The sequence below is a fragment of the Bombyx mandarina genome, chromosome 22 (assembly GCF_030267445.1).
Source record: "Bombyx mandarina strain Sakado chromosome 22, ASM3026744v2".
NCBI lineage: Eukaryota > Metazoa > Arthropoda > Insecta > Lepidoptera > Bombycidae > Bombyx > Bombyx mandarina.
Window position 1 is genome coordinate 12,143,780 of NC_143228.1, and position 25,705 is coordinate 12,169,484.

The window sequence follows — 25,705 nt, forward strand, 5'->3', positions numbered from 1 at the left end:
GGAAATATCATACGTGGAACACGCTCAACGAAATCTACAGCACGAGTAAGAAATTAAAATGCGCTTAGGTATACAAAGCTATGTATATATTAGTCACCACGTTGTATCAGTACCACTGTGAAATATATTATTAGGGTTCCGATACTTGATGGGCAATGTGCACTTATTCTTTTATGGTAAGTATGATAATACGTAACACAGGAGAACGTTTCGAGGCAAATGTAAAATTTACCGGTCAATTTTCAGGTAAGCTTGTTGTAGCGTGATCTTGGACCAAGTTCACAAAAAATATGCTACAAAATAATAATCATAAAAAAAAACGTATGATTTGAGCAAGCATTTATTAACACATAACAATTATCTGTGTACCGTAAACATTAAATTATTATACATACATTATTTTTATCTTAAAACATTAATCGCATCAAAATGGCGGATGCCACACTTCAAAATGCGCGCCATACTGTAGCTTCCTTCGGAGTGCGGCCTCGAAAACAGAGTCGCGCGCTGAATCGCGGATAGCGGCATCGCCTCCGCTATCACGGCTCACTTCACGCGCTGCCCGAATGAATTTGGAAACGTGCGCGACACTTTCGCGGGCATCCTCCATCGGGACCTGTCCAAATTTAATCTATAAATCTACGTTATTTTTGGCACCAAAGCCGTCAGTGTTCGTCCTCGAAGCAAAAGCGCTACTGCTACCGTAAAATAAGGTAAGGTTACGCCTTATAACATTCTTGTTAAACGTTGTTGTAACATGGAAATATGGTGAATTAACACATATCTTATTCTACGAGATTGAAAACTAGCAAGGAAAATCTAATTGCAGATAGGATTAGAGAAATCTGGTAATAGAGATGAACTTTCCTCGATTACTGTTATTGTTATGTTTAGTCGTCGTGGCCTAAAGGATGAAACGTCCGGTGCATTCGTATGTAGCGATGCACCGGTGTTCGAATCCCGCAGGCGGGTAACAATTTTTCTAATGAAATACGTACTCAACAAATGTTCACGATTGACTTCCACGGTGAAGGAATAGCATCGTGTAATAAAAATCAAACCCGCAAAATTATAATTTGCGTAATCACTGGTGGTAGGACCTCTTGGGAGTCCGCACGGGTAGGTACCCACCACTCCGCCTATTTCCGCCGTGAAGCAGTAATGCGTTTCGGTTCGAAGGGTGGGGTAGCCGTTGTAACTATACTGAGACCTTAGAACTTATATCTCAAGGTGGGTGGCGCGTTTACGTTGTAGATGTCTATGGGCTCCAGTAACCACTTAACATCAGGTGGGCTGTGAGCTCGTCCATCCGTCTAAGCAATAAAGCAATAAAAAAAATCTATCAGCTAAAGTAGCTAGCGAAGGCCTATTTCCTAGTAAAATGTAGATCATTTAAAATAACTGATAAAGGATGCATAAATATATAATTTTAAAAACAAAAAATGTAATTATATCTGCACCATACCCGGTATAATTCATAGACGTCTGACTTAAGACAACAGTACGCTTAATAGCAAATTATTATTACAACTATAATATATTATAACAATTTTGGGGACAAAATCTAACACACGTAGATTATTTTATTTATTGCTATGATATGAGGACCATGAGACATGAGTACTAACTACTAAGCATACTAAGTCTTACTTCTTATATATTAGTATAACGGCTGCCCCACACTTCAAACCTAAGCGCATTACTGCTTCACGGCAAAAACAGGCACGGTGGGAGTACCTAGCCATGCGGACTAACAAAACGGCCTACTAACAGTATTTTTTTATGTAAAATACTACATCTTACAGTGTAACAAATACATACATGAATCTGGATCTTCAATTAAAAAAACACATTTTTTTTCATTTCTATAAAAGTTTTCATAATAACTAATTTTAGCTATATAGCATGTAAGCATAGTTCGTATCAAGAAGATCACAAATGCTTCAAACTATACTAAGAATTAGAGATTAATTTTCTTACTTGGTCTTCATTAGGTAGTAAATGTGGATATATTCGCACCCATTGACCCACTCTCCCCACAGCTCGATCCCACCGCACGCCATTACCCCAGCTGCAAGCGTTCATTATCTTCCTTCGCGTCGCAACCGTCGCGTACCCACCGCGCCACGTTTCGTCTGCATTATCCGCCGATTGTGTGGCCATACTCGAAGTTGACTGTGAAAGCTCAGATATTTGATTATGAAATGTTTGATTGTTTATTAAACAGTTCAAATCAACAAAAAATCTAAAGATCTATAAAATTAAATCTATATATAAATAGACAAAAACAAAAGAGTTTGTCAAACGATTTTCTCTTTTGTTTGTTTAATAGCTATTGACGAGCTTCAATGCTTGATTATCTCTTTAGAAAAAGCAGGAACATATCAAAACAGACAATGCAGTACATAAAATCAACAAAATTCTTAAGATGTCAGGGATTATGGTTGATCGCTGGGCGAACAGTGGTAATCTCTAAACAGGAAGTCGTCGTGGCCTAAAGGATAAGACGCCCGGTCTACTTTTATCGAGTGATGCGACTATGTGAGTTTTCAAATCCTACAAACTGGTGCGAAATTTTCTAATAAAATACATATACTTAACGCATATATAATTATATAAATCACTTTCACGATGAAGGAACAAATGCGTGTAATAAAAAAATCAAAACCGTAAAACTTCTAATTTAGGTAATCACTAAATGTATGTATTTATGTATGTATATGTGATTGTGCATATATGAATATATATACCTACCACTATTTACTCTGCACTACCTTTGGTTGACTGGTAGAGAATGCCTTAGATATTAAGTCCGCCAATGTAAATTTTATATGAAGTGTAATAAATAAATATATAAATAAATAAATCGTGCTAGGGCGTCATGTGAGCTGACACGGGTAGGCGCCACCGTTCTACCATTTTTGTCACGAAATAGTAACTCGTTTCAGTTTTAAGGGTAGAGCAGCCTTTATACTACACAATTGAGATTTAGAACTCATGTCTCAAAGTGAGCGGCAGCATTCAGTCAATGTGGTCTATGGGCTTCAGCAAATACTTCACAGAAGGGAAGCCGTGTACTCGTCCACCCAACTATGCAATAAAAACCTTCAATCTGTAAAAAAACCAAGCGTTCGGAATTTAATTGCTCGCTTTGATTTCAATAAAATCATAACTAGTAATTTTAGTCATGTCAAGTGTCAATGGACAGACAGACTTTTTAAGTGATTTTTCATTCATGTTTATCGTTTATTTACCACAAAAAAAAACCTAGGTTACCTATTAATAGCTCCTATATATATTTAAATATGCAAATAAACTAATATGTAAATTGAAATAAACACCAATATAAAAAGAATTAATAGAATTAATCACGATGATGTTACAATTTCGTGAGGTCGTCACAACACCTGACTCTGAATAAATTTAAGTCAAACAAGTTCTATGACGCATTATTTGATTACTATAAATGATATTCCGCTCTGTACGAAAATCCACTAAACGACAATTTTAGGGATCCGTAGCCTAATTTAAGAAATCGAAATAATGATCTCGTCATTTAAGTTTGTCTGTTATAGCTTGTAGATTATGTACTACATACTAGTAACTTCATTTCGAAAAGTAGGTTTTTTTTATTGCCTTTGTAGGCAGACGGGCATACGGCCCACCTGATGGTGAGTGGTTACCGTCGCCCATGGACTTCAGCAATGCCAGGGGCAGAGCCAAGCCGCTGCCTACCGCTTAATACTCTCCACAAGCCTCGTTTGAAGAAGGACATGTCATAGCGCTCGGGAAACACCGTGGAGGGGAGCTCATTCCATAGCCGGATGGTACGTGGCAAAAAAGATCTCTGGAAACGCACTGAGGATGACCGCAATGGCTCCAGGTAGTATGGATGAACTCTACTCCGGTGGCGGGCGGTGCGATGGTAAAAACCAGATGCTGGTATCATCTCGAACAATTCTTTAGAGCACTCCCCATGGAACATACGATACAAAATACAGAGGGAACCGAAGTCCCTCCGCAGACCCAGAGGTTCCAAACGATCCGAGAGAATGGGATTATCGACAATCCGAACGGCCCTCCTCTGTAACGAGGTCAAATGGAAGAAGCTGGTATTTAGGAGCCCCGGCCCAGAGATGGGAGCAGTACTCCATGCGAGGCCGGACTTGTGCTTTATAAAGCAAAAGTCTATATAGTCTATATTAAGCAAAAGTAATTTCAAAACCGCACAACAATGTATAAAATTTGCACTACGTTCGGATAAGGGTTGAATAAAGGGTTTTTGCTAACATTGGCGTATAAGATATCTTTAGATAAGTGCTAAAAACGATAAATAGGTACAAGTTCCATTAGGTGAAATATCTGGTAATTTACAAATAATACATTTTTTTCTCTACATTACGTATAGTTTTTTTTTTTTCAGTTTATATGTCTGATGTATATATAATTATATAATTGATCTCTTAAAAAAAGATGAAATTTGGATATGGGACTGCACCATCCCTCAACCAAAATGTATTTTTTTACTCAAAAGGAGACCCCAATTATACATAGTATATTATGTAAAATGATGATATTCTCATGATTTAAACAAAAACCTCAGCTAAAGTTGATTTCAAACGGAGTCTTAACAAGTTTTTGAGAAATAAGTTATTCTCTGTTACCGCCACTTAGAAACAAAAATGATTTACTTTTTCTACGGAACTCTGCCTACACTTCGTATGCCAACAAAGACTCTTTCAGTTTTTATAATTAAAATTTGAAATTGTAATTATTGACGTAAATGTTGAAATTATATTAGTAGGCAATGACGTGCGTGCTTTAATTAAAGAACCGACAGCCTTGATTTTTTTTTTGGAAAATACCTGTAAGTCAGTGCTATCTGTGGAAATATCGGATGATATTTTAAATTGTCTTCCAACGGTTCCATCTCCAGGGGTATCCTGTAAAGAAGTTTGAACATGGAATATAAAACATCAATTAAAAACTTTAATGCTTTAAACGACTAACTGAATACTCGCGTAAAATACAGATAAAGATATTTTGATCAATATTTCGAACGCAATTACCAAAGTAATCCTTATGGCTATTAATTACGATCAGAACCCTTACTTTAAAATCTCTGATGCTTTAAGCCTTAGTAAGAATAAATCGAAGATACGCAAATTAGAAAAGTCAAAAACATTCAAAGATCACGTTAATCGTTGTAGTGGAATTGAAAATTAAAGCCTTTAGGATTCAGGACAGGCATAAGAATAATATGTTCCTTGCTCGAGAATTTTACATTTCATATCTTTTGCCTTATGGATAGTGACAAAATCTAGATTTCAATATTATATTTTAAACTTATGTTGAACATAGTAATTGTCTTTGTTCGATGTTTTTACATTTACATAATAAGCATTTCTGTTTAAAAATTATTGTAAATTTCAAAAAACTTTCACTAGTTTTAAATTAAATTAAGTACCGCTTATGCTGTCTATGAAGGACGCAAAAATTAAGCAAGGACCAACCCTGCAGTGGAACACCTTCATATGAAAGAAATATTCAACTACATACTACTTCTTCCAAATACATCAACAAAACTATCCTTTATAATAACGTCGTTGACTGTTTAATTTTTCGCTTTCAAGCGAATATTCAAATTCAATATTATATATTGAAATTTGGAAATAAATTTAAATTTATTATTTAATTAAATAGTATTTAATTTATTTGCGAATTTGACATTTCGGTGATGCTTGTCATCTGCCGCCTCAGGCAACAAATAGTTCGTTGCACTCTACTCTAGAGTTGTTGCTAGATTTAAAACGGGCCGAGAATTTGCATTATGTTTTGGCTATTGTCGTTATTGCTCAGAATGTATCACTGACTTATCACGACTAACGATAAAATTGATATTTAATTTAATTTTAAGTCGTTACCGGAGCCCGAAGATATTAAAGCGCAAACGCCGCCACACAGCTTGAGACACGAGCTTAAGCTTTCAATTGGACATGTACAGTTGACCCCATAAAACGGAACACACATCTGTTTGGTCAAAAAATACATAACGGTGATACCTACCCATACTAGTACTACGTACCTTGATACCAATAATAAAATATTAAGTACTAGCTGACCCGGCAGACTTCGTAGTGCCTCAATCGATAAACAAAAGACCTAAGCGTTTGTATAAAATTAACTTAAAACAAACAAAAGGAATCCGTCCGACGGGGGACACATGAAAAGAAAAACAAAATTGTTATTTTTATTTAATTCCGAGTATTTTCATATTTATCTACCTTTTAAACCTTCTCTGGACTTCCACAAATAATTCCAGACCAAAATTGGCTAAATCGCTCCAGCCGTTCTCGAGTTTTAGCGAGACTAACGAACAGCAACTCATTTTTATAAATAGAGATAAATTAAACATACCGTTAGCTTTTCATTTGTCGGGGCTTGTAAGTTAACGCAATGTACAGGTAAAGTCCTGCGTCGTCTCCATCGGAGTCCACGCCGCGCGCCTCCTGTCCGAACAGGCTTTGATGTACCGCTCTCGTCCTCTGAACTACAACTGATTTTTAAACCCATACAAGAAGTATTATTAGAAATATAGATCTGTGTGCTTAGTGCGTCTTTTTTAACTTTCTCGATAGCGTAAAGGTTAGCCCAATTTAGTATGCAGTTGGAACAGCGCCCCTAGCGGCAAATGTAGACAAACGATCCCATTCCATACAAATATGAAATAACTTTTACGCTATCGAGAACGTTAAAAAACTCGCACTAAGCACACTGGCTTCTTTCGCCATTCACATAAAGGGTCGTTTTCAATTTTGCGGCCAAAAAGTCACGATTTCATGAATTTAAACTTTCTCTAATTTTCCATTTTTTTTTTTATTTAGGCGTGCTCAGAATAAAAAATGCTTCATCACAATCAGGTCAATCACTCATTTATTGATAATATTATATAATATTAATTTTTATTTTTCATTTTACGCATTTGATAACGCCAACACGGATGACAATTTAAATAGGAAATTTTGTTTTTAATAAAGTTCTAATATCCATTTAGTGTTCCTTTATTATTGTATTATTTACTGATTAAATAGAATTGCCGAATTCCAACTCGCATTACTGGAAAAATAGCAAACAAGTTAGAATTTGAATTCCGAACCAGTGATACGAATGAGATTTGGGGTAGTTTTTAATGTATAACTTCAAATTTAGCAGTGTTTACGAATATATAGTTATAGAACCACGTGCCTGTTGTCATGGCAACAAATTTACTGTCCTTATAATTTTATTATTACGGTAACATTAAGGTTATGAAAATTAAATCAAATAACTCGCTTTTGGCCCCAAATGTGAATACGACCCTAATACCGTATTACTTTGAACGTGCACTTATGAGAAAATCAAAATTTTTTATTTTAATTTTCACCCGTTTAGAATAGTGTATCATCGTGATCATGTTATCTGATAGCAATAGTGTTTTACCGTTGGGCTGGTTTGGTTATGATCTTCCTAGATGAGCTAAGAAATTCTTGATTGATCACTGGGTACAAGTTATCAGCCATTAAGAAAGCTTACAACGCATTAAGCGGTAACTAGAGACAAAAAAGTCTATAAATGCAGGCAACCTTAGAACTTTTTGAATTGAAATTCTTTAGGCGCGTTGAGGGTATAATTTAACTCGCGACAGATTCGTTACGGCTAGAGAGAAAAGATACAATTTAGGAAGAGCGAGAGTGAGAAATTATACAGAGCGTCTCGCGAACCACTCGACCGTGGAGAGAGGGAAAGGACAAAGCGAGCTAGATCGTTTCGCTCACACACAGCATTTCCTATTACAACAAAAATTTGATTTAAGGGTGAAAAATTAAGCGAACCACAATACTACACACCGCAAAAGAAGTTTCACTTCTTTCACGTGCACCTTTTTTATTTTTATTCAATTCCACCCGAGGAGGGGTTCGTGCAAATAATTAAACATAAAAAATGAAATATTAGAATAAATAAATAAACACTAATATTTTTTACTAGAAACAATTCATTTTAAAATATACAGAGAAATAACATTGCGAATTCTTTTAAGATTTAGCAAAGTTATAAGATTCATATATATTTTTTCATTAACGTTTTTTTGAATTTTTTAATGCCATCTTAACTTCGGAGAGGTAACTTATCAACTTATTTATTCATTCATACCTTGTAACTTGGGTATTAGGTGGACCTTGTAATTGCGATAAGCCAGTGTGTTTCATGGGCAAACCAAGAAGATCAAACAGTTCGTGTAGCATCGGCTGTTTCACGATTATATCTGCTTCACAGTTGGTACCGAGTGCGGGTGAAAGATTGACCTAAAATACATAAAAAACAGCCATGATTCTTGGCAAGAAGTTGTGAGTGGAGTCCTCAGCATTGGGTAGCAGTTCGGCTGTGCCCCTGACTAACTTATAGTAAACATTACCTAAGCTTCATGCCAATACAATTGATGGTTCCATCTTAAATTTCATTTATATGCCTTTATGTCGACGTGCTGTAGTTATTGCGTAAAAGCCAGTTGGGCGGTATGCACTTCTGCCCATATAAGCTAATGAAATAAAAGTCTCTTGCTACAAGATATAAGATATGCTACAAAAGCTCTCATACCTTTAAATTATAATTTGCGTAATTACTGGTGGTAGGACCTCTTATGAGTCCACGCGGGTAGGTACCACCGCCCCGCCTATTTCTGCCGTGAAGCAGTAATGCGTTTCGGTTTGAAAATTGGGGGAGCCGTTGTAACTATACTTGAGACCTTAGAACTTGTATCTCAAGGTGAGTCACGCATTTACGTTGTAGATGTCTATGGGCTCCAGTAACTACTTAACACCAGGGGTGGGCCGTGAGCTCGTCCACCCATCTAAGCAATAAAAAAAAATACCTCCAAGAGCCAAGGCTTCAAGCTGTCGTCAAGCAGGACATCGAATCCATAGAACTCGAAGCAGTTCCTAGCTGGAGGAGTACCAGCCGCCTGCGCTAATAACGTGAGGGTCACCAGCGCTCGTATCCTCTGCCAAACCAACCATTCTGCGGCACCCCATCGTCCTATTAATGCTCTTCGTACTTGCTTTAATGTCCATTTACAACCTGAAATGGAATTTAACTTGATAGTTCAGAAGTCAGACAATCTTAAGTTATAACCAGGCTTAGCAACAGTGGAATCTCTATTTCTTGGCCAGTAGCGATACTACCAAATTGCCTCAACAGATACTTAAGTGTTGTCACTTAAGTAACTAACGCTGTCAAGCAGGGTCATGGCGTGAATGCTTCCTTGAAACAAGCGAATTGGTCCTCAAATATATAAAGAATAACCATTGTATTTTAATTTGAAATGAAATACGTAATTTATTTGCAACATAAATAAACGACTGTGACTCTCCGGACAGATAACACAACAAACTAGAAGCTAAATCAAATAACTACATAGGGCTGATGAAGTGCCAACTCCGAATTTACAAATATCCAGCTAATTTGATCTAATCGATTTAAAAAAAAAACATAAAATTTTAAAACATTAAATTAAAATAATTTAAAAATTCCATTCAAACATTACCGTTGCCAATTCTGTCTTTACATTCGGCGAAGCGAGGTCCGGTTTTATTCAATGACGAATTCGTTAGATGCCTATACGGATTGTGAATATCTGATAATGTGTATTTATCCGTTCCTGTAAAATACAAGATATTCATAAATAAATAAAATTAAAATTATTAATTCTATTAAAGCTTAATGTCGCTGTAGCACGTTAGGTAACATTTATGCCATGGGGAAATAATTTTCAGCCTTACTTTATGCCGTAAATAATGGAACACGAAAGAAAACAATGGTTACTGATGTCGGAATCGAACTCACGACCTTTGGCCCAGCAGTCGCTAACAATAGTGACACCGAGTCAATCAATTAACCGCATATTACGGCTAAAAACCAAATCGTAACAGAAGTTTTAAGCAAATTTGTATAATGATGTTTCCATTATTGAATCTTTATTCGGTGTTTATCGAATTTGAGAGCAAACATGATAAATTAGGATTCCTCAATTACATAACAAGTTTTAAACGAGTTTGCTCATTAATATAATTACATTTATGTCACTATGTCAACAAGCACACAATTACTTGTCTGGTATCCCTACTTTTTTTTAATTGCTAAAATGAGTGGACGAACTCTCAGACCACCTGGTATTAAGTGGTTACCGGAGCTTATAGACGTCTATAACGTAAATACCGCCAGCCATCTTGAGATATGAGTTATAAGGTCTCTATAGTTACAATGGCTGCCCCATCCTTCAAATCGAAACGCATTACTGCTTCACGGCTGAAATAGGCAGGTTGGTGGTATCTACCCGTGCGGACAAGAGGTCCTACAACCAGTAATTACGCAAATTATGATTTTGTGGGTTTGATTTTTTTTACAGGATATTATTCCTTCACCGTGAAAGTCAATCGTGAACAATTGATAAGTACGATTTAATTACAAAAATTGGTACCCGTCTGCGGGATTCGAACACCGTAGCATCGTAAGATACGAATGCACCGGACGACTTATCCTTTAGGCCACGATTAATCCAGATAGGAGTATAAACAATATTTATACAATGTAATAAAGATCCGGCAGTAAAGAAAGCTTTATTATTATTATTATTATTAATAAAGATCCGGAATATACAAACATCACGTTTTTTATGTAACCCACCTCCACTTTAGAGCGAGGTTTGTTTATTTGCCATAAAATGCAGAAAAGCATATTATAACTGATCATAGATGACCATCGATCAGTAATACAAGAACCAAGATATTGCCCGCTACTAGAAACCATTTGAAAACTCGTTTGAAAATAGACATGTCACAACACATTCGTCTCGTTTTTATTATCGCATCGCCCGCCACCGGAGTACATCCATACTATCTAAGAACCATTACGATCATCCACAGTGCGTTTCTAGAGATCTTTTCTGGTACGTACCATCCCCACCTCGATATTTCCTGAACGCTATAGCATGTCCTTCTTCAAGCGAGGCTTGTGGAGAGTACTTAACGGTACGCAGCGGATTAGCTCTGCCCCTGGCATTACTGACGTCCATGTGCACGGTAACCATTTAGCATCAGGTGGATCGTATGCTTCGTCTGCCTACAAAAGCTACGAAAAAAGGCAGTTAAATTATCGTGTATTCAGACATAATTCCAGGGCCAGGTAACGCCTCACAAAATGATCTCATAAATCGCTTTGCTTCTCACGATGCCTCATAACATAAATTTTGTCGTAAAATAACAGACTAGTAAATTGCTCTGCCTCTCGGCTTAACTTAGTAACAGTTTAGATTAAGTACCAAATCTCGCAAGTCCTTCGGCATATAGGTACGCTGTAAGCGGTCTGTAACTGGGCACGCACACGTACAGTCTGAGATCGAACTTGTACCCGGCGATCAGTAATGGCCGTTCGATATATCGCTGCACCACCGCCGCTGTACCACAGCTCATCTCGCAAACGCTCTAAAAGTGGAAATAGATACCAACAAAATCATTGTTCCAGATTGCTCAATGTTAACAGTTTGATCTTTTTAAGCTATTGCATAGCTTTTATCGCGGGCTTTGGGCGCGGAGACCGAATCAAGAAAATCCGTAACGAAAATAAAACCTAACACCTCCCACTCCGCCTACCATGTAGTTCGCGTTCAACACATTCACACGTTGCGCTTGTGTAGTGTTTGTGAATAAGCGCGCGGCGTGACGTCGCACTGCATGCGCATCATGAAAAGTCTGCCCATCTCTCTCTCGCGGTCTAGCTTATGAGTATGAAGGGGACAGTTAATGTTTTGCTTTTGTTAATGTATAAAAATATAGTGTGGTCTTATATTATTATTGTTTTAGTATTAAATTATTATTGTCTAATTATAATTGCATAAGTTGATAAAAAATGCTATGCAATAACTTTACCGCGGCAGTCCCCGAGTGCCACACGTTTTTTTTTTTTTTAATTCATTTTGTATTGCCATCAATGACAGAAAAGCATCCGGTAAGGTTAGTCACGTTAGCAAGGCAGGAAACGTTGGCAATACAGTTACGCAAGCTGTAGTATATCGAGAATCCAGGTTTTTAAATGTCAAGATAGATCAAAGATTTTATGGCCCGTCTGGTTTTAAGCAGAAGTCTCAATCGCACTGTGTATTTTTTGGTTCGCGGCAGAAATAAGAAGGATCGTGGAACCTACCCATGCGGGATATACATTGCGCCCTATAGGACCGTATGAGATTGTATTGAAAATATGAGTCTCTGAAAACTTTACCCGAAACAGGAATATTCCTCTGCCTTGACTCTGTGCTACCGGCTTGAAGATCCAAACGACGCTAGACCCAGCAACACCTTCATCTCGACGAAGTCTCGAGCATTCGGAAACCAGCTTAGCATACTCGAGCGGTAAATGATAGCAAGGAGGTCTGGAATCAAAATTAAAAGATCTTTAACGACATAATCATTTTAGGTGATCTTGCAGTTTGGCAATATATCAATCTTTTGTAACTCCAAGGAAAGAGATTTCGGTAATGAAACATTTTTTGCGTAACACGTTGTATATTTCTTATGTCTCTAGCTAAAGGTTCGGGGATGCAGGCAGATTATAGTAAAGTTTTACATAGAAGTCACGACCCTCACAATAAGGTGGACGCTGCAACGAGGAGTCCAGCGATGAATAAGTGAACCCCAAAAAAGTGCCCTAAAAAAAGCTAATTACGACAGGCAATTAAATTTCGTAGTAGAGTAGTGGTTTTTTTTTATCTATACGTTAACGCCGCTTAAAAAAGCTTGACACCGTGGAAGTCGTTGTGGCCTAAATGATAAGACGCCCGGTGCAGTGGTATCAAGAGATACAACGGTGTTCGAATCCCGCAGACAGGTACCAATTTTTCTAATGAAATACGTACTTAACGAATGTTGTACTGTAAAAACTGAGACCTTAAAACTTATGTCCCACACATCCAAACAATAAAAAAGAAAATCCAGGTAAGCCATACTCCAACATTATTCACAACGTCAACGCTCTCACACATGTAAGTATTACAATAACCGATAAACTCCGGATTCGATTGAAACAGTTCAGTTGTGAGAATCATAAAATTCACATATCGCACCGCTATCAGTTTCCGCGTAAAATTTGAAGCTATCGAGTGCCGGAAGAACAGTTCTGAACACGCAACGTCATGCTGAAAATCGGATAAACATAGCGTAATTCAGTAATAAGAATTCAGTAATAAACACAGATAACTATCAGATCGTATTGCAATTTTCAGAACTATAAGTCAAAATTCAAGTATTATAAATATCAAAATCAAAAGGTTCTTTATTAGGCCGCCGATTTCAGTGGACAACACATAAATCAATAAAGGACCATAATCATTCACCAACGATAAAAAAATTGTAAAATGTTATTATCGCATTTCTAGGGTCTTCGACAAATATTACAATTTAAACCCATTTAAAAGAATTAAAACTAATTCAACCTTTTAATCTCACGTTTACTATTTAAATTTTATTATTTCCAACATTTCGAACACTACAGTTTTTGTAGGGAAAATGATGAAGAGATGAATGGAAAATTGAAGTAGGTACTATTGGACGACATTTGTGTGTTCCGGTAAGTAAAATAGTTATATTCTATTAAAAAAAGCTTGTCATTTATATTTCTTTACATACGGAAAATTATTATTGTACTTAGTGCGTGCGAGTTTTGTAACGTTCTCTATAGCGTAAAAGTAAGCACAAATTTGTATGAAGTTGGAACGTTTGCCTACGTTTGCTACTTAGAGCACAACTTTGGTTAAATAATTCAGACAACCATCTGTCTAGCGAGGCGGTAGGATCGGAAAGAATAGATATGTAGATCTTAGGCTCTGATCTACTTCGGGTCACAGAACCAAAGGTGAAAGTACTTGTAAATACTAGTGTGAGCCCGTACTAATATTTTTATATATTAATACGTGAAAGAAAAACTTTGTATCCCTTTTTACGAAAACTGTGCGGACGGAGGAGTATGAAATTTCCCACACTTATAGAGAATATAGAAAAGGAGTGAAGTATGTTAATATTTTTTTAAATAATGCATAAAAGATAGATTAAATCAATAAAAAAAACATTACACACAGCGCCATGTATTTGACACAACACATACATATAAATATACTATTTGTTTATTGTCAATTGTCAAATTTTTGTTATTGTTTCTGGTCAAATTGAGAATAGATCAATATTGTTTGTTTTTCTGATTATTTATCTATAGTGTAGTTTTGGCAAAATCTGTGATTATAATAAAGAAGTATAATATGACAATAGAACCAAAATAATGTTTAAACATAAAATTTTAATTACATAAAGTCGAATTTCGACTATTGCGGGACCACTAGTTTTTATAAAAGCATCTAAATTTTTTACTCAAAGTGGGAATCCAGAATTTTCTACAAGCAAGTAAGCTGCGGGTCGAAGAAATTTAAACCTAGAACCTCAGCCTGTAGAGATAAAGATTACCAACTACTTAATGACAGAACAGAAGTCTAGAGCTACTAAATAAATCTACACCAGTTGCCACTCATGCTTAGGGAGCCGAAGCTCCTCGGAATCCTTAGGGATAAAAAGTTGTGCAATAATTCAAAAATAATAATACCATCCGGGAAAGACAACATCCAAGGTGGATTAGTCAAAAACTCTGGGTCTCAGATGGAAAAGAATTCCATGAATTAGTTTTACAGATCTGGAATACTGAAGCTGTTCCGGAAGATTGGAATAGAGCAGTTATCTGTTCCCTCCACAAGAAAGGCGATGTTCTCGACTGTCATAACTATCGGGGCATTTCATTTCTTGATGAACCCACATTGGACTTAGGCTGAGTGATGCCCTCTCCTGCCTTCCTTTCAAAGTTGCACAACAACGAGCAGTGAATCCGTGACTCAGCGATAGAGACTTATCTGCCGGCCTATATCTAATATAAAACTTTCAATGAAACATCCGCAGAATAACTGCAGCAGCTTCTGTGGATCCAAGTATTATTTTTAAATTATAACAGTTTAACAATGGCCGAATATAAACTTTAGTGAATGATTTCAAAGACTGCGTGCATCGTGTTCGAATTCTAATCTTCCAACCTGAAACAAAACAATGATACCGCTTCCTATTTTTCTTGGGGACCGTCACGCGAGCCCCCGTACCACTTGGTGTAATTGCTGCGGAGCACTGCTCATTAATATTCTAAATATTAACCGTAGTATAAGGAAACTTCGACCTTTATAATCTACTCATTCAATTAAAATTTTAATTCGACATGCAAGAAAGTTTTACTAAAAAATTGCTTTAACTGTAATATGGATACATAGCTATTACACTAAATACATAGGTATAATTTGGCAGACTAATTGTAAAGGGGTAATTTAACACCGCCTATAAATCTACGACAGTTAGATCCCTGAATTCAATGACAAAACGATATAATCATCATCTAATGGGACCCATGCGAATTCATGTAGCTATGCGAGAAAGCATCTAAAGTTCTAAAGCTTTTGAATTTGCATTTCATATTGCAGAATATTCTTTAAAATAGGCAATACGTGAGAAAAATATTCTACAAATACATACACTCCACATATCTGTGTAACTAGAATTTGCATCAGTCTACGCAGACGCTTTTTCCTAGTTCAAAAAGTATTTTCGCTCTAATAATTACAAAAGGCTTATGGCGATTATTTATCATCAATATTTTTCTAGGTTTTCAAGTATCCAAGATTTACTACATAATCCCGTGATTCAGTCAATCGTGATCATTAAAACAGTAAAATTCCATTTGATGAATACAATAGATAAAGCATGCTATGCATAGTCCAAAGAATCCTAGATTGAAGACAGATGATCGTGAGTGGATTAAAAAAAATTTAATTAAGCTAAACAAAGTGCTCTGCGGTGCACCCAAATGCTAATAGATCACAAATTTAATGATTTGATAATTAACTGAATAATGCTGATAAAACAGTAGATATCTAAATTACCAAAAATAAATTACTTCATTATGTACAGTGATGATTGAAGAAGAAATCATAGGAGAAATTACATTACGTGCAAAGCAAATACATCTTAGAGTATATTTTGACTAGATTTTTTTTGTGTTGGCATTTTTGTGTTATCGGCGACCCATTTTTGTTTTTAAGAGCGGTTTGTATTCACCCTTTATACATTTTATCCCACCTTTTTACTACGATTTTACTAGCATGACCTGCTTTTTTTTTATTGCTTAGATGGGTGGACGAGCTTACAACTCACCTGGTGTTAAATGGTTACTGGAGCCCATAGACATCTACAACATAAATGCGCTACCTACCTTGAGATATAAGATCTAAGATCTCAAGTACAAGTTACAACGGCTCCCCACCCTTCAAACCGAAACGCATTACTGCTTCACGAAAGAAATAGGCAGGGTGGTGGTACCTACCCGTGCGGACTCACAAGAGGTCCTACCACCAGTGTGCCTATGTAATAGAATCTTTCGAATATAATCTCTAATCGTAATTTATACCACCTAGAAAAATACGATTAATTTAAAAAAAAATCCACATCCATAATTTTATTACTTTAGCCCAATAACATCAACAGGATCACCAGAATTAGAAATTGCTTATTTAGTTTTAGTTGGGTGATCTATGAAAGCGCGTTTTTAAATGAAAAAAAAAAAATTATTCTCATACACTTAACAATGCAATTGTCGCTGCCTAGCACATAAACCCACACGCAGTTTAAGAGCAATTTCTTTTTTTTAGTATGCCGCTATAAAAATATCGTATGCAAGACTAGTGTCGTGTGACACGCGAATGAAGCGCGTAGTTTCATTCAAATAACCGATGACGTGGTCGATTGACTTGTGCCCCCTCCTTGATACACTTTGCAATCGAACCAACGTATATCAATATAAAGCCTACGCGTAGTTAGATACATTGAATATACAAGGAGTTTCGGATGTGGTATTTTGTATTTAACAGCTAATTTTATTTATTAGTTTCGGTAAACGAACTTTTTCGTTTGGCTCTTTTTTTTTTCTACCTATGCTGATAGCCTTGAGAGGCTATTTCAGCTTCGACCTAACATGTAGGTGAGCTCACGGGGCTCAAACCGGAGTGTTGCTAACACTGGCCCTAGCAAGAGCAGTACTTCGCAGAATCTACCATCGGACCGGAAACGCGACTCACTGAGAAGATCTGGCGAGAAACTCAGTGGGCTGTGTCTATGGGTTAATTCGCTCGTCGAGCCCTTCGTCACAAGCGACGGGTTCGACGAGGATGGTGACCGGTGCTTGTGGTACCTAAAAACACCGTTAATGGATTTGGAGGATCCGTAATGACGTGATTAGCTCTTGCAGGCCTTTGAGATCTTTAAACATATTTAAACTTAAATAAAGGTTATTGAGTTGTTATTTTGATGGAAAACACGGCTGCTTTGAATCAGGTAGAGGCGAAATTGTTATACAAAAAGAATTCTGAATTTGACTTCAAGGGTATTTGGCACCCGGGTATGCTCTAGCGTTTAATAGCCACTTAACGCTAAGTGGGCCGAGAGGTCGTAAGTCTCAAAAGAAACATCGTGCTTTGAAGGACTGTCGAAGATTTCAATTCAGTAATTCTAAATGTAGCATTGAACCCTGACTTAGCCCATAGGAACCATGATACTGAATAGTATAGAATATTTATGCTTTGTGTGTCCCTATATCAAGTGTAGGATGGGATCACAAAATATTTTAATTATATTCGTTAAGTTCATATATAATTCATTTTTAAATCCAATCAAAATTTTAAAGGCCGCTAGACATGAATCCTGCCTCTCTCCTATTTTATGCCCCAAATAAAACAAAGAAAACAATATATTAGAAATATCGAAACAGCAATCCATAATGCGACATTGCTATTTAATATAAATAAATCATTCGTAAACCAGTAAAAAACGAATACATTTCTAAAGAATCATTAAATTTATTAACGGCTGTTCTATAATCGGAAAGAGCCATGAATAATTGAAAAGATCATAATGTAAAAAATTTACGACGAATCTAAATCAAATTTCGTTAATATTGTTTTGTAAACAAGACGGATAACCTTAACTTAATTTCCATCGAGACAAGATTAAAATTTACAAGGGCGGCGCGGTCGTGGTCTCGCGTGTCCAATATTTTCTTTCGTTTCATTTTATTGTTAGAAATTTCAGTAAAACGAAACGTTCATTAACATTAATGAAAAGGAAATGGAAATGCTTGGGTTACTTTCCGGGTTTTTTAATAAAGAAAAATCAAAATACTGTACTAAGCTCGCGACACAACTGGCCGACGAAAATACCCTACGTGGCTACCCCGCCCTTTTTAATAATAATATACTATTGGAATAATATATAATATTGGAAAGCATTGAATGTCGTTTTGGGGATTTCTGATTTATGAGCACGAAATATATTTTTTAACTATCCTTTTCTGCACAGCACGCAATGCAACGTGTTACGCCGGTAAGAGTAACGCCATCTATCGCCGAATAGTTGAACGAATATCGAAGGATCTAGTAGCGCCTAGAACTCGAGAAGTACAACGAGAAGTACAACGCCATCTATTGACTGATAGCGGAAACTACTACTAGAGATGTGTGGAATATTCTCGATAATTCTAGGTATCAGCTATAAAAGCATTGTAGAGATGGTACGCAGTCAGTCAGTAATCGGAACTACTCGAAGCGAAACAGCGAACGGATCACCTGAAGCGAAGCGGAACAAGCGAAATGAGAGTTTTAAGGTGTTTGTTGAGTGTTTGTGAAGTGTTTAAGTATTCTAAGGGTTGAATACAGTTCTAAGTTGTACTTCGGTGGAATTTTATTTATTCCGAACCCCAGCGCGTAACAAACGCAATTATATATCCATTGAAGCCCAGTATGTATCATATCGTGAGAACGAACGAGGACGCTGACTTTGCGACGAAATATGATTATAGTTAAAGTATTTATGTCTCGTTCTATACATGAATAATGATTTCCCATTTCTTTTACACTAATAATAGTAGGCTTTGTATCCTTCGAACGGCAATGCGTGATTACTTCACTAGCTATAGAAAAAGATGGCGATTCTGGTTCTCAGTACGACATGGTTCTACAGCAAATCAAGTTTGTACCACCAGGTACACAATAACTATTAAAAATAACATCGGCCTCAGGATAAGCTTATAATATACTGCAAAGAGCCGCCGTTAAATGCTTCATATATCTAATCTACCTCTTGATTGGACCTCTTGTGAGTCCACACGGGTAGGTACCACCACTCTGCCTATTTCTGCCTTGAAGCAGCAATGCATTTCGGTTTGAAGGGCAGGGCAGCCATTATAACTATACTTGAGACCTTAGAACTTATATCTCAAGGTGGGTAGCACATTTACGTTGTAGACATCTATGGGCTCCAGTAACCACTTAACACCAGGTGGGCTGTGAGCTCGTCCACCCATCTAAGCAATAAAAAATATTTTGTTATCGATTTTATAACTAAACATTATGCCTTTTTTATGTATGTTTTTGGGTAATAATAAACCAATATAGTCCTAAGGGGCTTAGGGCCCCGCCGCCGCCGAGCAGGGGGTCGGGACCGGGGTCGTATCCGTGACCTGGCCCCCTAAGAGCTAGGGGTCCCACCCGTTTTGTGCGGGGAGGGACCCAGACGTGGGGTGGCGTGCTCTGCACGCTCACCCGCAATAGGAAGCCGGGTGATGGTAGACCGCGTTCCCCCGACCGCTCTGGGGGAAGGTGTAACGCGGCGCCATCAAAGCGGGCTCTCGGCCCGCTGAACGAGGGAACCGGTGGTCGTGTCGCTGGCGGCCACCGGTCCGGCGTCCGTGGGACGGTGGGATGGATGTAATGTGCTCTGCGTCAACCCTGTCCCGCCGTTTCAATAGCCCCGACTGGGCTCCGGCCCGGTCCGAGGTAGGGCGCCGGTTGTGAGCGGCAGGAGTTTTTAGTGAGGTTCAACTCCCACATACCCCACCTGCCGCGCGGGTGGGGATCCGGCGATTTTCTCCTGTGGAAAAAAAAAAAAAAAAAAAAAAAAAGGGGCTTAGGGCAAAACAGATTTTATATAGGACCTCAACAAAATAAAACCTAAATGCCTATTTTTTGCCTTTTGGCGAGATTGACTGCGCAACCCCAAAACCACAATAATTTTTTTTTTCTATTATATTTTTTACTCTTCCTCAATAACTTTCTATGCAAATAAAATGCATTTTTTTATTTATTATAATATGAAACAAAATAAAGGTACAACATTTATTAAAAACACTAATTGAGCACAATTTCCCCTTAATTATTGCCTAACCTTCTTTATGCCTTCCGTAACGTCAAGTCACGTTAAATAATTAATTAATGTGGGCAACATTGCACTAATTGGGTTTAGGGTAGACTAAAACGGCGCGCTGTCACGAGACGGTTCGGTATCCTGCGCGTTCACAATACGATAGTAAATCGACAATACCTACTAATTGATTCAATGAAGAAAACACTGAAATCTGGTATTCAACGTTCGGCTTTCCCCTATGATGTGTGATGATAACAAAATAAGACAAAATACGTTTTATGCTTCGACGTACATAAAACTGCAATTTATTAAATTACTAGCTGACCCGGCAGACTTCGTAGTGCCTCAATCGATAATTATAAGACCTAAACTTTTGTATAAAATAAACTTAAAACAAACAAAAGGAATCCGTCCGACGGGGGACACATCAAAGGAAAAACAAATTTGTTATTTTTATTTAATTCCGAGCATTTTCATATTTATCTATCTTTTAAACCTTCTCTGGACTTCCACAAGTAATTCAAGACCAAAATTAGCCAAATCGGCTCTCGAGTTTTAGCGAGACTAACGAAAAGCAATTCATTTATATATATATAGATTATAAATACAATATGAAAACGAAGCAATCTAATCATGTAACGATCAATCATGTAATACATAAAATTTATGACTTTACGTAATTTCTAGACACCACATGGCTAGATTGGTATGTTGGTTGAGATTTCGCTATCATGTTTCTATTCTCATGTCTCAAGGTAGGCGGCGTGGACTCCGGTAACCGTTTAGCACCAGATGGAATGTGAGATCGCCCTCTTATAAAAAAAAAATTGCCTTTATATGTAATCTTTATCACCTTTTGATTAAACCCTCTGGTTCTATGACTATCAAATGAAATCATTTTAAAGGGAACTATATTATAATGTACTCACGTAAAATCATAAATGGTTCCGTAAATTTTTCGCATACAACGAAGCAGTCTAGACAGATTATCTTTCCGACAAATTGAACCGCCCTTCGGTATGTGGTTCATAAACTGAAAACAAATTAAACTGTAGTTAAGAATCAAGCAGGTTCATTTAAAAAGGGTTACCAGCATAGGATATATAGGCTATGTGTATCGTATTTTAAATTATATTCGATCGCAAACCATGGCTGTGGCTATCTCAGTGAGAAAGAGATCTCTCCTTCTCTTAGGAGATACTTTATTGTACAACAATTAACATTGAAAATAAGTCAACAGGTAGGCATGTAAAAGCGATCTGTTCCAGATAACCGTTTTCATGTAAGAAAATTCTCAAAAAATGTCAGGTATTTTGCAGTGTACTATTAAGACTATTAAGAGAGATCCGCTAAAATAGTTTAAATATATTCTTGAAGAATAATAATGAAAAAACATAATACATTAAATATTCATGAGCACGAGGAAAAGCAGCTTATTCAAGAAGCGGTTATTTTGTCGCAAAATACGACACACACACTATGGGCGAACCCAGTAACTGCAAGTAGTTGATAAGTTCAACTTCGGCGGCGTGAGGTAGAAACAGTTGGAAACAACAAAGACAATATCAAAGGACAATTTTATAAAAGCAATTAAGTCTTTAAGAAGGAAGAGGGAAGAGGGATCTTAAGAAGGGAAGTGACATTTACGTTATTAACGCAGCTTTTTGAAAGTTATAATCAATAAAAAGGCGTCGAGATCGCTTTAGTTCTTTTTTTCAAAAGAGTGTTCGGGACAGCTTTGTGCCGCAGACAGTATTTGATCTGTGACTGCTTATAATAATTTCCTACTTCAAACTAATAGGAAAACTTTTAAAATAACAGCTTGAAGCCAGAATTTCCAGTTCATATATTTTGGTATGAATATTTGTCTGTGATTGCATAAATTTTTTAAAATTAAAACTATTAAATACTGAGTCTCTTTAACAAGTGACAATGTAATATTTATCGTAGAAAGTAATCACATTTATGTAACAATTGATCTTGACTAAAGGATATCTTACACTTGCAGAATTAAATTTATTTTAGCACCTGGCTATACCATTGTTTATCGTGTTCAATAAAAAAGGTATATGCTAGACTATTTTGCCAATATATCCACGATACTGTTCCCAAAATTAATTTTCGCTTAGAATTAGAACACGCTTAAATAAAATATTCTGTAATAGTTTTTTTTTTTTTAATATTACATTTCTAATCAGATACTTTTAAAATGTTATTATAAAACCTGCCAATCTCCGAGGGTTTTGTAGCAGGCAGCAGGAAATGCGCTTGATCTCCACCAAATATTCCACTTCTCTTCACTGCCGTTATAACCTTGATACATTCTCCAGCCACGTTCTGCGCAGACCTGCAGTCATCAACAGCATATATAATCTAAAGCTATCCTATGCGATCATAACATCTGGACCTACCAAATCTCGTATGGTAGCGTTTCTATTCATATAGATAGATAGCCGCTGGGCAGCGTCTTGGCTCTGTCCCTGGCATTGCTGAAGTCCATGGGAGACGGTAACCACTCACCATCAGGTGGGCCGTATGCTCGTCTGCCAACAAGGGCAATAAAAAAAAGAGAGCTGATTACAAGATCCTACGCTGATAATAACCTCTCAAGCTATTCATCGGGAGATATGAGTACGTGACCCTTATCAAATTTAACTACTGTTACAAAATTGTCTTAACTGGTAAGAGTAACTACTACCAGGCGATAGGGAAGAATATATCCGCATCCCACTATTATACTTATCTATTCTAGAAAGCTACTATTTATTACATAAAATATATAGAAATCTCAATAGCATTGCAATAACATTCTCCTCCATCAGCTATATTTCTATCACTGTCTTTAGCATCCTCTCTGTTCTTTGAGGTTACTAAGCCCTATACTATTTTATTACGTCTCAGAGTCATCAGTCTCAAACTGAGATTTTCTTCTGTATCATAAGTACCAGGAAGACCGAGACATAGCATACCAAACAACATTAACGAAAGCAATGACACCCGGGTCTTACTTAGACCATCTAAGCTACAGGAATATTCAGACTGAATTAATTTAGAATGGTGAGTATTGAAAGTCGTAGAATTACTATAAATTTGTGGATTATCTAAAAGACTGATAACGGTGAATTTAGCAACAGTTAACTGGGGTCTACTAATTTCGAAATTCCCTCACGTTGGTGCTAAACATTCAACTATTGAGCAAGCTTTTAGTAATATTCCGAAGCAGTCAAGTAGCAGTAAATACGATAAGCTAGTCCAAAAGATATGTTCTCATGTAGCTTTTTTACTTTTAGAATCTCGCTAAGATTTAGTTAAACTTAGAATATAATTATGCACCTTTATTAAATTGTATTTGTCTATTTTTATGCCAATACTCAATAGATAAATTGAGTTTTAGTAAACCTTAATTTTAAATTTAGTTTCACTATCAACATTCTAACTTCTATTGCAGCAAACCATTGAAGTAAAATAAATTGTGCAACAAAATCCAGTATGTTTTATACCTGTAATGATGCCAAGCTGGTTTTTTTTTTTTCCTACCTAAGCTGAGAGCCTTGAGAGGCTATATCAGCGTAACCCTAACTTTAGTAGGTGAGCTCACGGGGCTCAAACCTGACGATGTTGCTAACACGAACCCTAGCAAGAGTCGTGCTTCGCAGAATCTACCACCGGATCGGAAACGCGACCCACTGAGAAGATCCGGCGAGAAACTCAGTGGGCTGTGTCTGAGAGTTAATTTACTCGTCGAGCCCTTCGTCGCAAGCGACGGGTTCGACGAGAACGGTGACCGGTGCTTGAATTACCTAAAAGCACCGTTAGTGGATCGGGTGGATCCGAGATGACGTGTTTTGGGCGACGTCGACTGCTTTCCATTCTGTCCGCAGGATCGGGAATGTAGTTACCGGCGGCCACGATGAGAGGGTTCTCGTGTCGTGCCGCTTTATCGAAGTGGCGCATGGACGCCGACTGCAGATACTTACTGATGGACTCTAAGTCCAGGTCGTCATGGAGGTCGACATTCCTGACGAACCACGGGGCTCCGACGGCTATCCTGCAAAAACGGGATTGAATGATTTGAAAGGATTTTAAGTGTATGTGGGCCGCGTGAGCGAACACTACACTTGCATAGGTCATGACGGGGCGTATGCAAGTTTTGTAGAGTGTCACCTTATTTCTAAGGGTGCCAAGCTGGGCGACCACTACCTAAATTTATACTTTTTGTGTTACTTATAATGTTGAATACACAAAATGCGAAATACGCATTAGGCAAGTGTTACTTTAAAAAAAGTAACCAGCCACATTTTTAGCTGCTCATTTTAATGGAAGCACCAAAGCTTCAAATACAGTGGAGACACGTGGTAAATCTTACCTTTACTACGAGGTTCGGTCCAGTTCCATTATCATTCAGGCGGTAGATAAACGGCTCATCACCTTCAGAAGTTCCTTCCATTTTGAGAGCTAAGCCTAAAATTACTTTTGAATGAAGATCAAAATAAACTCTTTTATTTTCACGATCCTTTTGCTTTGATAGTGTTGATTCGTCGAAAATAAACAGCACGATGTCATTGGAATTTCGATCTCATATCTCAAGACAGACGGCGTTGTTCACTTTATTATGCATACCTGTAACCAGATCAGATCAGCAAAATAGCCGTCAACTTATCTGCCACTCTATGCTGATGCAAAAAATCAAATAATAAATCTCGAAATGAGAAGTATGTAAAAGGTGGGATTTACTCTCGGAAAACATGCCTCAGTTGTCGCTTATAATTATTGTAATCTTCTTCTCATCTTCTCCACTATTGAGCTAGTTTTTTTTAATGAATAGTTCGATGCCTCCAATGAACACTACGCTAACTCCAAATTCGTAGATTTACAGGAGGAGCGTTTAAACGAAAAAAGTTGATAAAATCTTTATTATTATATTTATATATATATATATATATATTTGGTGTAACTAGCTGATTTACTCTTGCTTCGAACCCCATCAATAATGATTAATTTTAATACTTTTAAAATAGTGAAGCGATTTGCGTGGAAGACCAAAATTTCAAAATTTTGAGTTAGAGTAGTGTTCATTGGAGGCATCGAGTTTAAACTTCGTGAGATTTGATCCCGCTTACTGAATCTGTATGAAAACAACAAAACAATACTTAATTCTGCTTTACAAACAAACAAAACACAAATAAACTCACCGAAGTTGTATTCATAAATACAATTCTCAAAAGTACACTGTTTTATACGAAGACGAACACGTACGTGGCATGTCAAATAATCGTATCATACCGCTCCGCACGTTACGATATCGTAACGATTAATTGTAACGAGTTTTCGGCTGCACGGTTCGGCCG

The 25,705-nt window shown here is 37.1% G+C and overlaps 1 protein-coding gene across 1 annotated transcript; it reads right to left on the reverse strand.

Annotated features, from left to right (window-relative positions):
• Positions 1-327: 327 nt before the first annotated feature.
• On the reverse strand, positions 328-25,705 carry LOC114247622 (putative tubulin polyglutamylase TTLL2). Its single transcript, XM_028180622.2, has 13 exons — positions 25,550-25,705; positions 24,724-24,977; positions 22,582-22,704; positions 21,287-21,390; positions 12,310-12,460; positions 11,354-11,516; positions 9,581-9,694; positions 8,909-9,114; positions 8,191-8,342; positions 6,418-6,556; positions 4,866-4,943; positions 1,981-2,175; positions 328-616 (listed from the first exon to the last, which is right to left on the reverse strand). Exons 2-13 carry the CDS (start codon positions 24,802-24,804, stop codon positions 425-427), a joined length of 1,698 nt encoding a protein of 565 aa, XP_028036423.2. The 5' UTR covers positions 24,805-24,977; positions 25,550-25,705; the 3' UTR covers positions 328-424.